The sequence below is a fragment of the Lissotriton vulgaris genome, chromosome 10, assembly GCF_964263255.1.
Source record: "Lissotriton vulgaris chromosome 10, aLisVul1.2, whole genome shotgun sequence".
Taxonomy (NCBI): domain Eukaryota; kingdom Metazoa; phylum Chordata; class Amphibia; order Caudata; family Salamandridae; genus Lissotriton; species Lissotriton vulgaris.
This window is the reverse complement of record NC_141698.1, coordinates 717,523,850-717,541,047: the sequence shown is the minus strand read 5'-3', so window position 1 is coordinate 717,541,047 and position 17,198 is coordinate 717,523,850. Positions and strand designations below refer to the sequence as shown.

The 17,198-nt window shown below is 42.7% G+C and overlaps 1 protein-coding gene across 4 annotated transcripts in view; it reads right to left on the bottom strand.

The window, feature by feature from the left end:
• The window catches only part of ARHGAP12 (Rho GTPase activating protein 12), a 315,652-nt gene that overhangs the window by 65,545 nt on the left and 232,909 nt on the right, over positions 1-17,198 (bottom strand). For 2 of the 4 annotated variants that reach the window (XM_086941551.1, XM_086941552.1), the window contains exon 4: positions 11,214-11,354. The exons of the other annotated variants lie outside the window; for them this stretch is intronic. In XM_086941551.1, the coding sequence (XP_086797677.1) occupies positions 11,214-11,354 (141 nt within the window). The remainder of the gene's footprint in view (positions 1-11,213; positions 11,355-17,198) is intronic. 4 annotated transcript variants of the gene reach the window in all.

The following is a 17,198-nucleotide window of genomic DNA, read 5'->3' as shown; positions in this document are numbered from 1 at the left end:
TTATTAGAGTTAATGAGCGTACTCCACTCACTCTCAACCGATACGGAATTAGGATTTATTTTTCTGTCAATCTTTGTTTCCAAATTACTTAATGAAATACAAAATATGGACAGATTTACGTAGGGAAAGCAACCGAAGTGTAAAATTCAATTGTAGAAAAAAGCTGCACGTTAATTCACAAAGAAATACGTGAACAATTTGGCCAGTGACATTTTTGCTGTTGTTTCACAAGTCCTGAAGAAGGTGTCTGTGTGTTGGGGAGGCAAGTGTGTGATTCAAAGCAGAAGCAATCAACTGCGTCCACCTCGGTACACACATACTCTGGTGTTACTTGTTGGAATGGCTTTCTAACGGTTCAGACAACTGTCTTCATACACCTAACACAATAGACAGAGGGCTAAAGAGCACAGAGAGTGAAGAAGCAGCTACACCTGCCTCTGTTTGGTGGCCGAACACTAGGCAGCCCAGAGATGGGTAATCTCAATCCCTCGGAGGAAAAGGAGGTTACCATTATGGGCCATGTGCCCCTCGCTCATCAACCCCACCCCAAAACCATGTCGCCAGAGGCAACTCAAATATGTCAAACAAGGGCACAAGTGTGAGTGGAAAATAGAAGAAAATGTTGAGATGTCCTGCAAAGCCTCTGACTTCTCACGATGGGTGCCGTTATTCATTCAGTTATGCATGAGAGGGTTACAGGATGATGGCATGGTACGTGGCAGCCTTGCAACTAGCCAATTAACTTGGCACACAGCTCACATATTGGCTAGTTTAACATCTGTGTGAGAGATGTTTCTGGAATTCAGGATTGCACAAGGCATAACCTACAAGGACAAGCTATCTAAATCACATGTATGTCCAAATAACGAACTTCGTTATTAGTACCATATCTGTTCCCAACAGCACCTTTTAGAGTCATTTCTGTATTCCCAGTCCACCACAATAACACATCGGTCATGCAATCCAAACACCATAATCGAGAACAGGAGGCGTGTCCAGCAGCCAAATATGGCAGACTTGGGTTCCAAGATCTCACTGGGAACTACACATTTCTGGACAAGACATCCATGCATCTGACTGGATGATACAGAAAGATGAGAAAAACTCTGCACCTACATTTAAAAAGAAATATGGACTGGAGTACGTTGTGAAGCTGGCATCGAGATCTGGACTCAGAGTATCTTAGGGGTGAAGGCCCATATGGCGAATTGTGGAGAAGAGCTAGGCATACTATATCTGAGAAACGATCAAAGCATCCATTACTCACTGACAAACCGGTGAGGAGGCGAACCAACTGGAGGCAAAGTGATAACCTGAAGGGTGTCACATCGAACAGGCAGATGGTGGAGGTGAACCAGGCATATTACAGTAACATGGACCCGGGATAGGTGGTCTCTTTTACTGCCTTATTGGCCGACCACTTGTCAATCTGTCACCATCATCAAGAAAGCTTTGAGTTATAATAGAAAAAGCATAAATCATAGCAAACACATAAAAAGAATAAAATCATTCAATGATTTAAAACAATAAAATACCTCAGATAGCCAACAGTTCATACAATAAAATACAACAGAATCATCCCTTATTGAATCCCTTGATCCCACAGCCACTTTTAAAAAACTGGCAACATGAAAAATGATATCTACAGAGAGCAATTGCAAAAATAAGAGAGCTGGCTATGCCCGTATAAAACCACTTTCATGAAGAAGGGGAATTAAAATAGGCCTTCCTCAGGACTCCATAGTATTTATAAAAAAAAAGTAAAATGTATGGAATCCTGCAGAGAGCTAGGGTTAAAAATGTATGCCACCCCGAGGAAAGGCTAATAGCTGGGACAACGAGTTCAGCCTAAATCTAGTTAGCATGGCCACCTTCGGTGGACGTGCTTTTTCAACTACCCTACCGGCAGCTTGGAACAAGTTACCACTAGGCTTACGGAAGGAACCAAATCTACTGCCTTTTAGGCGAATGTTAAAAACGGTGCTCTTTCGAGAAGCGTGGGGTTTGATATAATTTGGTTGCCTGTTTTCTGTAACGATCAGTTTTCGAGTACACGAACTTAGAGACCAATCGGTGATAACGCGCTATACAAATGGAATAAATAAATAGAAATCGTGCTTAGTTTGAGGTTACCACTATATGGTAGATCTCTATAAATAGGTTAGCTTTCAACAATAAATAATAGCACCCGTGACCTTCTGAAGAGACTCAGATTATTTTGCTAACATTTTATGCCATTGAAAATTATCCTTTTACCAAGCCACAATCTGACCGTACAATTTTATCGGGATGAGTAAAAGATTCCACTCTACCTAGATTTTAAAACTTCCCTTCTATATATTTGAGCCAGAGAATTTGTCGTGCAAAGTCAAGGGTATGAAATCTTGCAATATCTCCCTATTCTGTTGTGCTCCTTTAGACCACAAATTAACCCAACATAACAGGGGACGGAGGGAAATGGTGTCCCCAATTCTTCATGCACTGTACTAGAAGGGGTACTTTGAGGGACACAGAGCAAACATCGCAAACACTTGTTTTTAACTACCTGGAGGGGGTCATGGTTAGCATAACCCCAGATGTCAGAGCCATATGTGCTGTAGAAACAGTTTTAGCTCTGTAAGCTTGCCTAACAAAAACGTGCCTAACAAAAACGTGCCTAACAAAATGAGTGTCCTTATGTAACGCAACTGGTGCTCATGTAAAGTGCTCTGATACCGGATACCTTCGGGTCAAGTCCGAGCTATATAAAACTCCGTAAAAATAAATCAAATAAAGCACTAACTGGATTCCTCCCCAGTCTAGAGGAAAATTTCCAAACCGCAACATTAGACAGACAACTTTCAAGTTATCAGCTTTGTCAATCATAGATTAGCATAAAATAAAACACCTTCCCGACATACATTTTTTTGTTTTTTCTTTCTTCACGATTATTTTAATTTGACTTTTGTTCCCAGTATTTCACCTTGCTCAGGAGAGCCTGAACCAGGTGCTAGGGGTTGCTGGACCCCGGTTTGAATTTGTTTCTTTGCCCCATCACGTTAAATATCTAGTGCTGAGTCGCGCTTCAGTCCTTAGACACACCTCGGCCATGCCGAAGCCGGCCTTGAAATTTAACTGCAGAGCACATTTGCGACGCTAGCGGGCCAAATGCAAGCCTGTCTGCAGCCAGACTGCGGCCGGCACCAGGAATACTGGCCAAATTCTTGTGCAATACATTTAATCTGACCCATAATAATTATGTCTGCCCTTACTGCACTAGTCCTACTCTCTTGAACTAGCACTAGGTGGACCCCATTGGGAAGGTAGTGCTTCCACTCCTATGCTCTCTTTGAATACTTAGTTGAACTGTATATTACTGAACACACAATAGTCCATAAAACACAAACTCAAGCTTTTTGATTATCTGGACTCATATGCCCCCAAAATCACCTTTTCTAATGGAAACCTAGACAGACAAGTTCTCCAACCTGTACTTAGCACGTGGACTACCTCGAAGCTATGTTAACACAGGCTGGATCAAGAGGGAAAACGGAGGTGGACTTGAAATAATTTACAGGGGTAGTCTCGAAATCATTTGTGAACCATTCACAATAATATGATGTTAAGTGCTCTCGTTTAAATGAAAATTGAACCATAATGGCATGTTTTATGGCGTATTGATTTACCAACATGCCCCTAAAAAAAGTTCCTTGCGTATGATTTCTTGGAGACAAGTATAGAATACCCCAACTATACTACATTAAGGGATTTTAATTGTCATCCGGATGATGTGGCCAATAAAGAACCCAAAGTGCCAAATAGATCATTTGTGCAACGTTAACTTAAAACCATTGGTGAAATCCCCTACCCATATCGCAGGTCATATTCCTGATGCAATTTTCTCTAATCATTCGGACTTACAGTTTGAGGACATTCTTCCAGTCAATTCTTCCGATCATATGATTGTAAGGTTTAGCATCCTCACTATACTGAAAATCGTTAGTGACCAATATGGAACAAGTCAAATCTTTTCGGACCTGGAATAAAGTTGACAGGAAAGAACGGTCTAAGGCCTTAGACTCCTCTCAATCTATATTAACTGTTGACTTCAACGTGATGGCGGCTAGGTTTTCCAACTGGATCAATGAGGCTGCAAATAAACTGGCCCCTCTCAGAGTGGTCAAAAAATCATAGAACACGCCCAACAGCTCATTGGTGTTTACCCAAGCTTAGGGAACTAAAAAGAAACTGCCAAAGACAGGAGAAAGTATGGAGGAGCAATTACTCCTTAGCAGAAAAGATAAAATATAAGCTCCTCTTTTTGGAACACAAAGTAGAGATCAAAGCGGAAAAAACGAAAAACTTTACAGACAAAATCAAATCAAATAGTAATTCCTTTTTAGAGCTTTTCAAAACAGTTGAGAGGTTTTCTTGCCTGCCTACTGCTAAAACCTTAATCCCTAATCAAAATTTTCGGGTCAACCTAGCATACTTAAAAACAATTTAAGTCGAAGCAATTTACAAGGATTTTAATGTTGCCGAAAGCAATAATTCTCCACTTCCAGGAGTTGCCTCTATCGACATTAGTCATGCGGCACTTTGCACCTCACGATAGAGAAACTGATCAATTTGATAAAGCTCAACAAGTCAAGGGCCCCATCAGATCCATGCCCTGACAAAGTCCTACAAGAGATAGCAGTTACAGTAGCATTCCCTTACTATACTATTGTATAATATCACCAATGAAAGATGTTTCCCCTCAAAGTGGAAAAAAGCATCTATTCACCTGCTGCTCAATAAAGCATCACCATTCCCAAAGGAAAATAAAAATTACTGTTCTACTTCCCGGCTCCCTGTGCCAGCTACAATCCTAGAGAGGCACCTGAATAGTGTGCTCTCTCAATTCCTGGAACAAAATTAGATCTTGGATGGAGCACAATTTGGCTTCAGGAAAGCATAAACTACTGAATCTGCACTGGTGGTAGCCCAGAGGAGATCTGCGACTTCATGGATAATGGTGGAAAGAATGCGGGGGTCCTGTAGGACCTATCCGGAGCCTTAGGCACAGTAGATTCAGAAAAGGGGGTGGTGATGAACAGAGTGTCTGAATTGAGCAGACCACTCTTACCCAGTCCAAAGATCAGGGCTTGATCCATCACCGTTATTTATCTCACTGCACCATCCCAGCTCAGAACCTGGCTATATGCAAATAAGTCTGTCCCTGGCCCAGTGCATCATGGGACAGGGCAGACTAAACTACCAAGCCAATTCTTCACCAGAAAGGAGACAAGCTACCGGCGTGGAAGGGTATACTCAGATGTGAGTCCCTTGCTCATTGCACCATCAGGATTCAAGCAAGCCGGGCCGAAGACTGCTGAAATGCCAGAAACCGGTCCCCGGTAGCTTGTTTCCTTCCCAGTATAAGAATTGGCTTGGTAGTTTGGTCTGCCCTGTTCCCATGATGCACTGGGCCAGGGTCAGACTAATTTGCATACAGCCAAGTTCTGAGCTGGGATGGTGCAGTGAGCTAAAAAACGGTGATGGATCAAGCCCTGATCTTTGGACTGGGTAAGAGTGGTCTGCTTAATTCAGACACTCTGTTCATCACCACCCCCTTTTCTGAATCATTTTTGTCCACCATAAGCGTGGAAGGGTATACTCAGATGTGAGTCCCTTGCTCATTGCACCATCAGGATTCAAGCAAGCCGGGCCGAAGACGGCTGAAATGCCAGAAACCGGTCCCCGGTAGCTTGTTTCCTTCCCAGTATAAGAATTGGCTTGGTAGTTTGGTCTGCCCTGTTCCCATGATGCACTGGGCCAGGGTCAGACTAATTTGCATACAGCCAAGTTCTGAGCTGGGATGGTGCAGTGAGCTAAAAAAACAGTGATGGATCAAGCCCTGATCTTTGGACTGGGTAAGAGTGGTCTGCTTAATTCAGACACTCTGTTCATCACCACCCCCTTTTCTAAATCATTTTTGTCCACCATAAGCGTGGAAGGGTATACTCAGATGTGAGTCCCTTGCTCATTGCACCATCAGGATTCAAGCAAGCCGGGCCGAAGACGGCTGAAATGCCAGAAACCGGTCCCCGGTAGCTTGTTTCCTTCCCAGTATAAGAATTGGCTTGGTAGTTTGGTCTGCCCTGTTCCCATGATGCACTGGGCCAGGGTCAGACTAATTTGCATACAGCCAAGTTCTGAGCTGGGATGGTGCAGTGAGCTAAAAAACGGTGATGGATCAAGCCCTGATCTTTGGACTGGGTAAGAGTGGTCTGCTTAATTCAGACACTCTGTTCATCACCACCCCCTTTTCTGAATCATTAGGCACAGTAGGCCACAAGATCCTGAAATAGCGCTTAGAGGAGATGGGTATTGGAGGCATAGCTCTCAATTTTCTATGCTCTTTTCTTAGTGATGGAGTGCAATCAGTCTCCTTAGGAGATTTCACCTGTAAACCCTTTCCATTACTCTGCAGGGTTCCGCAGGGGTCTTCGCTAAGCCCCACATTGTTACATTTTTACGTGGCTCTACTTACTGAACTGCTTAGATCTTTCGTTTTTTCTACAATCTCTCACACAGATGACACGCAAATAGTAGTGTTGATTACCAGCAGCTTAGAGGACTGATCTCTTTGCTTTAATAACTGCATGAGAGCCATTGTTGACTGGATGAACAACCGGGGTCTTAAACTGAACTCAGATGAGACGGGGGTGCTACTTTTTAGGAATGACACGTCTTATTAGAATACATCCTGGTGGCCTTCGACTCTTGGCCCTTTGCACACACCGGGCTCCAAAGTGAAAAATCTGGGAGTCATCTTGGATTTGAAACTCAATTTCTCTGGCCGGACTAACATGTTCATTTCCTCCTGTTTTTATCTAGTAAAAATATTGAAGAAAATTCTGCCTTACCGCTTGTATGACCTTCAGAAAACAGTCAATGTACAATGCCCTATATTTGGCATGCAGCAAGGCTGCAGCATGCTGCTTTATGCCTGCTTAAAAAAAGGAGGGAAAAAAGATTTAAAAAATCAAGAAATTTGAATCTGCCTCTAAGCCAATGGTGGAGCTACCTTTGCTCTCCATCAAAAAGAGGGTGGCTTTTAAAGCGGTCTGTACTGCACATACAGCTCTCTAACCCATAGGTCCAGAATACCTTAAGAAGCAATTCTCCCGGTACTCCCCTAGAAGGTGTCTGGAGTCATCTGCTTCTAAAATGATGTTGGTCCATAAAATCAACATAGCCACTGGGGAGGCAGAAGTCTGGTCCACTCCACTTCCCGGATATGGAACCAAATGCCATAGCACTTGAAATGCCAACCTAATCTGTTTATTTTTAGAAAGCATTACAAAACCTGAATATTCTCCTCATTCCTGTAGTTATTCTAAATTAGGTTTCCTCTGCAGAACTGTCCTTGTGGATGCTAGTGCCAAGACATATTTGGGCATTCGTTGGTTGCACTCTACAAAAATCAAATCAAATCAAACCAAATACGGGAATGCTTTAACCTGCGCGAGGACACGAGACCCTATATTAAATATTAGTGTTTTTGTGTTTCTTTGACCAACTTCTATAAAGTGCGACTTACTGATCTTCGTGCTAAGATCCAGCTCATCTATGAATCCCACACATGCATTTCTAAGTGCTTGCAGTCCCAGGCCGTTTTTGCTATTAAAACGGCATAGTCTACATAAAGCAGAATGGGCAGAGGCCGTCCATTTACCTGTGGACAATCTGTTCCCTCCTCCACTGAACTTGCTCAAGTTTATTTATATATAATGTAAATAAAAAACTAGCCATAATGTAAATAAAAAAAGTAGCCATAATGCATCCTTGCCTAACATCCTGCATAATTTTAAGGCTCTCTGTGCAAAGGGGATTGGAACTGCATCCTTGGAATTATCTTGAAGGTCCTTTAGAAAATAAACTATATTCCGATCGACCCCCTTATCCAGAATAATCCTCCAAAGTTTATCACGATTAACCTGGTCAAAAGCTGAGGTTAAGTTCATGAAGGCCAACTGGATCGAGCCCTTAAGGACCACTGTATACTTATTCAAAATCAAATAGTAGTTTCAACATTGATCAACAGTTGATCTTCCCAGTCTAAAATCGCATTGGAGGTCATCAAGAATATCGAGCTCCTTAGACCACTGCAGTAGTCTATCCAATAGGACACTCCCCAAAACCTTGACTACAGAATCAAGAAGGGAGATTGGTCGGTAATAAGACGGATTATCCTTATTCCCCTTCTGGAAAACTGGTATAATAACAGCAGAAGCCCATGAAATAGAAGAACTTTCCTTAACATCAGCATTCAAAACACTGGTCAAAATGGGGGCCCAAGTATGCACATTACATGATATAAATCAGGGGTAATTCCATCGGCACCTGACGCTTTATTTGTTAGCAGACCCAGAATACCCTTCTGAACTTCTTCCATAGTAAATACAAGATGGCAGAACTACTAGCGGCTTACCTGCCACATTGCTCATTAGGTCTGATCCCCCATTATATAGCTTGTTAATGTGTGAAATCTACTGCAATATGATGCAGGGGCATCAACTTGCGCAAAAAAGAAGAATAATGATGCCCCAGACATTGACGCTATTTCTTAGCCATCCTGAGTCAAGCAAATTCTCTCATGTTGGGTCTATAAACTAATGTTTGTGCCGCTTTACCTCAGATTTATAAGTACGGTGCCTTTGAGACACCAAAATAGCATCTTTCTAAGAGACCGCAAGGACACATTTAAGCGCTCTTAGAGCAAGTGCACAGCTATTATCAAACCACTTTAGGACTGTAGGAACTCTAGTGCCAGCAGAACAAGTAAAGGATTCTGCAACTACACTGATAATGTGGGAGAATGCATCTAGGATCTTACGAGGACCCAGCGACCCACTAAAACAGATGACAAGCTCCTGCAAGCATTTGATAAAAAGGCAAAGATTAAGATGATCGGGAGAGATCTGTGACAATCGTAGCCATTTTCCCTGAATAGTAAGTTTCTGAGCTCCTCTAGGCCTTCAAGATTTCGGTTTTGATGTCTAGCACCATCTAAGGGAAATACAATTAGGGTTATGATCACTATGGCGGTTGTAATCTATGTCAACCTTTAGAATTTGAGAAAAAATGACAGGCAAGACAAAAATGAAGTCCATGAATGTGGTGCACCCTCTACCTGTAAAGGTCGGGACCATCTCACCCCTAGTAGAGTATACAATTTAGTCCAAGGTGAAGACCTTGTTACTCTTGCTAAGAATCAAATTCAACAAGTTCCCTTGAGGACTACGATCAAAATGCAGGCCCTCTGGTGAAAAACAATGACAAGGTTTGTAAGGCAGAATACGAGGATCCTCCCACAGATGGCAATCAAAAATCCCCCACCAATATAAAAAGTGCCCACCCAGCTAGAGCCCTTCAGAGAACCAAGAAATACATCCAAAATATGTATATTAACTAAAGTCATGCAAGGAGATCGTAGCTTTAAAATAATTCAAAAGTATAGTAGTTGAGCTCCAGCAAAAAACAATAACAAAGCTTGCAAGTTAGGGGAGTCGGTAACAAGAACCCCTACAGTATCTTTAAATGATAGATAAATAAAAACAATCAAGTCGCCCATCGCCCGTCCCTTTTGAGATCCCATAGCTGGAATGGAACAAGACTCAAAACTCTCCAAATGACAACTAGCTATGGCCCACGTCTCTTGTAAGCATATTACCCCAAACCGTTTTACATATTTCACCCAGCCTGGATCAATAAGCTTAGTACCAAGACAAACTATATTCCAACTAATCAGTTTAAACATATTTATGATCAAATGAGTGCTAGCATCCCCAAAAGAAATATTTAGAATTGTGGGGGATTTGAGTTAGGGTTACACTGAGTCAGTCAATCGCATAAGTCCAGAGATCCAAGAGGCAAACATTTGTTTGAAGATTCCAGCGTGAAAGAGACCACTTGCCCCCATGTTCTGACTCCCGGGATGCAGAAAAGACACTGGGCCAAAGTTACGTGGGGAGAAGGTCTGTAGAAGTACCCTAATATCAAAGCACAAATAGATGATTTTAAAATCAGGTTGACCGAGTCAAGAACACGTACTGCCATGTCAGACCTAGAATAGTTAATGATCACACAGTCCCCCCCCCCCCCCCGCAAAAAAGTTGGTCCACTTTCAATCCAGTGCACTCGCCGGACCGTGTTGATCCAAGCACCGGAGTGCAACCTCAGAGTTGTGTGAACCCCCAGCCAATGCATTACTTTATTTTTAAGTTGTGTGAAATTTCCACCTGAATTACAGTTAAGGGGGGGTACATTACCCAGTACCGCAACATAGTGAGTGGGTCGCCTCTGCGGATAGACTGATATTGGCTTTAAACAGGTTAGCATCATCATTAAAATTATTTAAGTTACCCTGACGTGGTGCAGGGCTCTCTCAATGTAAAAGTTGGAGATCTCTGGCATTCATGCAGTTTATAACAAGAGGCCCAACTACCTCTTTAACGGAAGTCTGTTGTTGGCCACATGTTAAAGTTAAAACAAAATCAGCATCAGATATTAGGAGTACTTGGAGAGCTTGAGTAGATCATACACAGACTCTGGAGTGCAGGGCCGCCTGACCTCATGGGATGCCCCACACATAGTTGTGATAAAGGATTTAAGGGTTTGGATAAGGCAGCTCCTGCTTGATCTTTGACAGGCTGCTCAGGGAATCTAGCAGTTTACAGAATGCTCTGGATGGGTTTTATTAAAAAAAAAAAAATGGAGAACGTAACAACTATCTGCCACTATACTGCTAGGTTTTCATTGGAGCCTCAATGCCATTTTCAAAATGTTCATGCATCAAAACAGCTGTTTTGTTTGTTCACAAAACACATTCGCTTTGTTCCTTGACAGATTATGAAATAATCTGCACAATTAAACATTTGCGAAGACACTGAGAAAGTGTTCAGTTAATCTGCAATGTCATGTAATATTTACATTGGTTTTCATACACAGTCAACGTAATGCACTTGAAACTTTGGCCATAAAGTCATGCTGTTTACACTGTGAATAAAAATCAACAACAAAGTCATGCGATAAATCAGTCAACACAAAATAGCTTTACTACAAAACAGAGTTAGTAGAGCAAAGGGTTTTAATTTGCAAACGTACAGTTCAATCTAACAATCAATATTCTCACATAGATGCAAGATTCCAAGAAATAATAGTGCTGAAAAGAAAGGAGAAAGTACCTTTTCATTAGTATGTTCACTGATATATAAGGTTTGGCCATGTTGATCCAACTCTTCAGACCAACCCTTTGGAGGAGAACCATACTGACTATCTGAATGGCTGTCACAAGTGATGTGGCAGTTCTCTTCTGATGAAAGGTGCTATAAGTAGTCAGAAACATATGAAGATCAGAGTATGAAAAGGTTAAGAAGTAGAAAAAGAAAAATCTCTAGACTACAGATCAAAGATCTCACAATACAAGTTGAACAATCAATGAATGCAAGTTTGATAACTAGGAGACTTCCAGGAAGCTAGTGAGAAATGCAGGTTTCTGTCTAGCAATACATTTGTGTGCATCATAAAACTATTGTTTCTGGATGACGTATGCACTTGCAGCACATAGCAGGGTGAAAGCAGTAACTTCAAGTTATGCCCTCTCATAGACCGTATATTTGGTGTTAAACATTTTTACTTTAGCAGATAAGCATGTATGGGCATGGACGCGAGTATGTAATGGAGGCATATGTGAAAAAAGCATATGGAGGTCTAACACTAACATACACAACAGACAACAGCGATTTGCTGCGAGGACTGTTCTCACTCCTAGCTACAACCACTTTGTTCCATTAGCCTAACGGAAAGCACAGCTGATCAGCAGTACCTTAGTATTCTGGATAACAAAGAGGTTTGAGAAACACTTATACATTGTCCTTCATCCCGGCTCTGCATAATGATTTTCATTTAGACAGGCAAAGGTAGATAGTATTTGGTAGCACCCTTTCTTATAGATACTCCAACCGCTGATTCCTCATCTTCAGAGTAACCCACAGGTGCCACACTGGATCTACAGTGCGCGGATGTCAGTTTCTTGTCTTTGACGTTTCTGCACCGTCAGACAAAAAGCGTAAAACAATTTATGATCACGGTGTGATCTCGAACATGAGACCTTTTTAAGTGTTAATTAGAAACCAGTCCACAGAACAGGGAGGTGGAAGGGCAGTGAGGAGTTTGTCTGATAGAGTGAACCAGAACGAGCATTATTGAAGGCAACTAACGTCTTCTTCTGGGAGACATGCACATTTGAGAGAAGCCAGTAGGTTTTGAATTGCCTTCGGGTGAATTAAGGCGCATTGGTCACATGACGGAATTGTGACTGGAGCCCAGGTACCAAAGGTACAACTTGTGGGGGGTCCATGACTAACATGTGCTTGTGGTCATCTTTGGATGGCTTATAGCCGGTCATCTTCAGGGCGGGACATAGTTCCCTAGCTCACTGTCTTGGCAGAACTTCTAAACTATTCAAAGACCAACAGAGTTGGAAGCGGATATGTGTTTAGCTTGCAGGAAGAAAGTAACTTCTGTCAGTGCGCAGAGGTGGCACTTTTATGCGGTACTGCTCCATCACTTCTGCGGTGGCATGGAGCCAGCGTAGAGTTAAACGGTGACATATACCAGCACTTGAGTGCACTGCTGACTTTTTTTCAGATAAAGCCTGGTCACTTGGGTATATTCCAAAGGCGAGGACTCGGTCATTAGATGTATCCTTAAGAAATCAAGGATATGCGGGAAGAAAAAAGCCCCTTTCAACAAATTTGGAAGGAAGTGGACAAATCACTCAGCGTTCAAATAGATGGGAGTTCTATGTAGTGTGATGCAATAACCTGGATTTCTGATTGGCCATGCTGATAGGAGAACAAGGCTCTATTGAAAGGTAAGAGAGACAGCATGCCATAGGGTGAATCATTCTTTATATTACAATATACTAGAATTTCACTGTTTTGCCCAATTCCACACTAATCACCCTTACTAAATATTATTGTTATCCATCTCTTTGCGCACAGCATGTTGCTATGCCCATCATTAATAAGTGGCACTAAAACAGCAATTCTAATTGTGATATGGTGTATATTTTGTACTCGTTACAAGAATTACAATTCTCTGCTTTTTTGTTATCAATAAAAAGTTTATAAATAAAAAAATAAAAATGCTATTGTGTCACTGGTCTAGTTCAGCATCTTTTTATTCTGCTCACATCATGAACAGACTTTCAACCAAACATAATGTATCTTCAGTTCACAGAAATACGTTGTGACCTCTCTGAGGAATACACAAGAACCAATGTTCGAAAGGGCGAATAGTGGCCTCAACAGACTGATATTCCAACTTTCAATCTCAAATTTAGCTTAATATCCACAAAGATAATAAAAGCCCTGCTGATTGTGCTGGTGCAAAAAAATCTATCATGTTGCAGGTCCAATGCTAACATTACCCATCAAGAGCTTGCGCCAGAACTCCCAAGTTAAAAATATGGCAGTAAATCAAAGAAAAGCCTTCAGATAAGTGATCCATCTGTCATTTTGGATTGCATTTTTCACAAAACTGGACCCCAATATGTTCGTGTAACTCAGAGCAGCACAAAGGGAAAGCAGCTATTGATAACTTGACAGCAACAGCTACAGTGAAAAAAGTGGAAAAGCTAACTGAATCAGAGTTGGAGAGGAGAGGGTTTGCATGTCCTAAGTAGTCCAGGATTTTTCCTTTCTCTGCAAAATGATGCAGTTATTTGCTAGAGAAAAGGAGTCCATGAACAATGTTCTCAGACAATCTGCAAAAACAAAATCACCATAACATCGAAAATTAGAAAATAAAAAGCTGCAGAGTAAAAGCTAATGGTCTTAAGAATGGATTCACACCAAGATTCCATGATCATCTAAGCCGCAGAAAAACTGTGAAAAAGAAACATGCCTCAGCCCAAACCACTATTACTTCTCCTGCTGATAAACAGCAAACCTTAGGAAGCAATAAAACATAGGAAAGTATTCAACATGTCTACCTTTTCAACAAAAAATGCTAGAGTTTTGGCCTTGTAAAGTAGATGTGACTGTGCCCTGTGGGGGTCAATCATTAAGTTAATAGATAATCTTTCTAAAGACATGTTTTGAATGAGTACATCAGTGATTTGGCTGACCTATGGTGGTTTGCTGCTCATTGAAAGCCCATGGGACTTTCCTTCGAAGAAAATATCAACTGTGATTGAATGATCTTACAGCAGAAGCACTATATAAGATACTCAGCTTTAAATCCTGTTGCTGTTGATCAAGAAGATTAGCTTCACAATTTTAAAGTTGAAGCTGAAATATTAAAATTAACTAGGCCGGAGAAGAGCCCTCTCATAAATTGATCAAAATAAAGAGATAAAAGGCACCAACATGGAAAAGCCCAAACCTTTTGGCACATGCAATAAAAGCGGTCTAAAACACCAAAACTGCACCACCCAAGAGGAAAGCCAAGAGGCAGATGGGATCAGCATCCTTTCAAAGTTGCAGAAAAAAGTCTACCTTTAACCGGTAACTTTCAACCTCATCTATCACCCACTCTGGTGGAGGAAAAGATCACTTATCTTTCACACTGGAAGAAGATTAACAGACACTAACAAAGCAAAAAGGTCTGGCAATAGAGTGTCATTTCATTAACTAGTGAGCTTGCGTTTGGTGTTCTGTATATACTAGTATAGGAAAGTGAAAAATTATGTGGTATGGTTGGGTAACCTTACCATGCAATATTATCACAATGCCTCAGAGATGGTCCTTGGATTCAACAATAAATCCTTACCTCAGTCCTGGTAGTGTGGAAAAGAGCAGTCAGGCTTTAATGAAGGAAAATATGTTAAGCATTTTACAGTGCCATTATGGTTCACAAGTACTAGAGCCGTAGAATTTATAGAAATAAAGCTTTTTTTTAATTAATTTTAGACACCAAAATGAAATTTTTGCATACATACAATCAGAGTTATGGATTTTCATAGCAAAGGAAAATAAGTGCAATAAATACAGCTGTCATTTAACATGGCGGTCAATGGCAAAAACTGCAAGTGACAATAGGTCAGTTAGAGGTCTATTTGTGTTCCACCTTCCGAGGGTAGAGTTGATGGGGGTTCCAGGACCAGGCCACGGTCAATTTCAGTTCACTTTTACCTGGCCTGTAGAGGCCAGGTGCAGTGGTTGTCCTGGCTGTCAGTCTTAAACGGGATCCACGGTAACGTTGCTTTCTCCACTGTGGTGCCAGAAAAGGGATGCAAAAATCACAAGAGAATGACTGTTTCAGACATTGGTCGTAGGTGTTGTGGAATGCCCTCTTAATGCAGCATCGAGTTAAGAGGTCAGTAACCGAACAGGTAACCAGCAAGCCTTAGTAGGGGTAAAAGTAACAAGTGCAGAAGCAGCTTGAAACTTCGGTGTAAGCCGGACTATAACTTCCAGAATGCCCTTCACCATTTACTTTTGGGCGATCCCTCAGAGGGCCCGAAGGCAAGCGATTCTTTGGATGCAGAGCATCAATTTACCTGCACTTTGCAGGAGACTAGTTACACACCAATCCAGGGGAGTCTGAAGGTGCTTCTACAGATGTCCTTCGATCAGGAAGAGCCAATTTTTGGCGAAGGACTTATGTCGATCACACAGTTCCAAGCAGTGTTGCCACCGGCCCAAGGTATCCTTCTCTTTTTTTGTGCAAGCCTTGTTGTCAGTGAAAGCAGTCTACTTGGTGCACTTCTTTGAAATAAATCAATCAGAACTGAGGTTCTGGAGTCAGTGGGGTTCGTTAAATCCTGGATTGAGTGGAGTTAGGGATATGGGAGCTAGTAGCCAAAGGGCAGCTAATCCCTTACATCTTATCAGCCCCTGAGGTGACCCCATACGGTGGTGTAGGTCAACTTTTCTACCCAGAGTCCACTATAGCTGCCCTCCTACAGATGGCAGAACTCAAGTCTAGGTGAATAAAATAGGCGGTGCACCCTTTAAAGCTCGCCACTCTGATGTGTTGCTTCACTAGCCTACTCGGGAGGAAGGAGGTGTGAACTCTAAGCCTTTTTTCTGACTCCTGGGAGTGCTCACACTGCCTGGCAGAAGGTCAGAAACCGGTCTTGGCAACAGATGGGGTGGGAAAACCCAGGCTGTCAACCAAAGCACATGTCCGCTGGGGAAACCAGGTGGGCAGCCACTAGGTATTCACCTGGGTGCATGCCAGCCTTCCCTGGACACCAGACTATTGTTAGGGGAGAGAAAGCATGTTGTTTGACACCAAACTCAACATATTTAGGTTGTACCAAAATGGAGCTAGCAACCTGGGTGTGTCTGGGTGCAAGTCTCATGTTATCAGATGGACCTCATATCACTAAGTGTTCACTTTAAAGGTGAAGTCACTCTAGAGACATATAAGCTTGCACTTACATGTCAACACTGTTAATATACTGCACCCTGCCTCCTGGGCACAAGAGGCCTACTCTAGGGGTGACTGGCATACTAAAAAGCAGTGCTGTGACTGTCATACATGGTGAAGACCAAGTCGAAATGGAGCAGTGAACACTGTTCCTGCAGTCTGCAATGGCAGGCCTGCAGTCATCTGTTTGCCTGGGACACTCAGGGAGGCACAACCAGTGCAGCAGGCCCAGAGTACCCCATTATCACCCATGCCCTGGGTACCACAATACCACTAACCAGAGACTTATAGAGGAGGTATGATCTCTGACAATTGGGGATGCAAATTACATGTCACTTTTCAGGGAGAGGGCACTGGAGCCTGTTTAGAAGACTTCAATGCATTGTCAGAGTCGAAAAAAAGACTCTAGTAGTCCAGAGGGGGAGAGAGGGGGAGAGAGGGAGAGAGGAGGAGAGAGGGAGAGAGGGGGAGGAGGGAGAGAGGGGGAGGAGGGAGAGAGGGGGAGGAGGGAGAGAGGGGGAGGAGGGAGAGAGGGGGAGGAGGGAGAGAGGGGGAGGAGGGAGAGAGGGGGGGAGGGAGAGGAGGAGAGAGGGAGAGAGGGAGAGGAGGGAGAGGAGGGAGAGAGGGAGAGAGGGAGAGAGAGAGGGAGGGAGAGAGAGAGAGGGAGAGAGGGAGGGAGGGAGGGAGGGAGGGAGGGAGAGAGGGAGAGAGAGAGAGAGAGGGAGAGGGAGAGGGGGAGGGGGAGGGAGAGGGAGAGGGGGAGGGAGAGGGAGAGGGAGAGGGGGAGG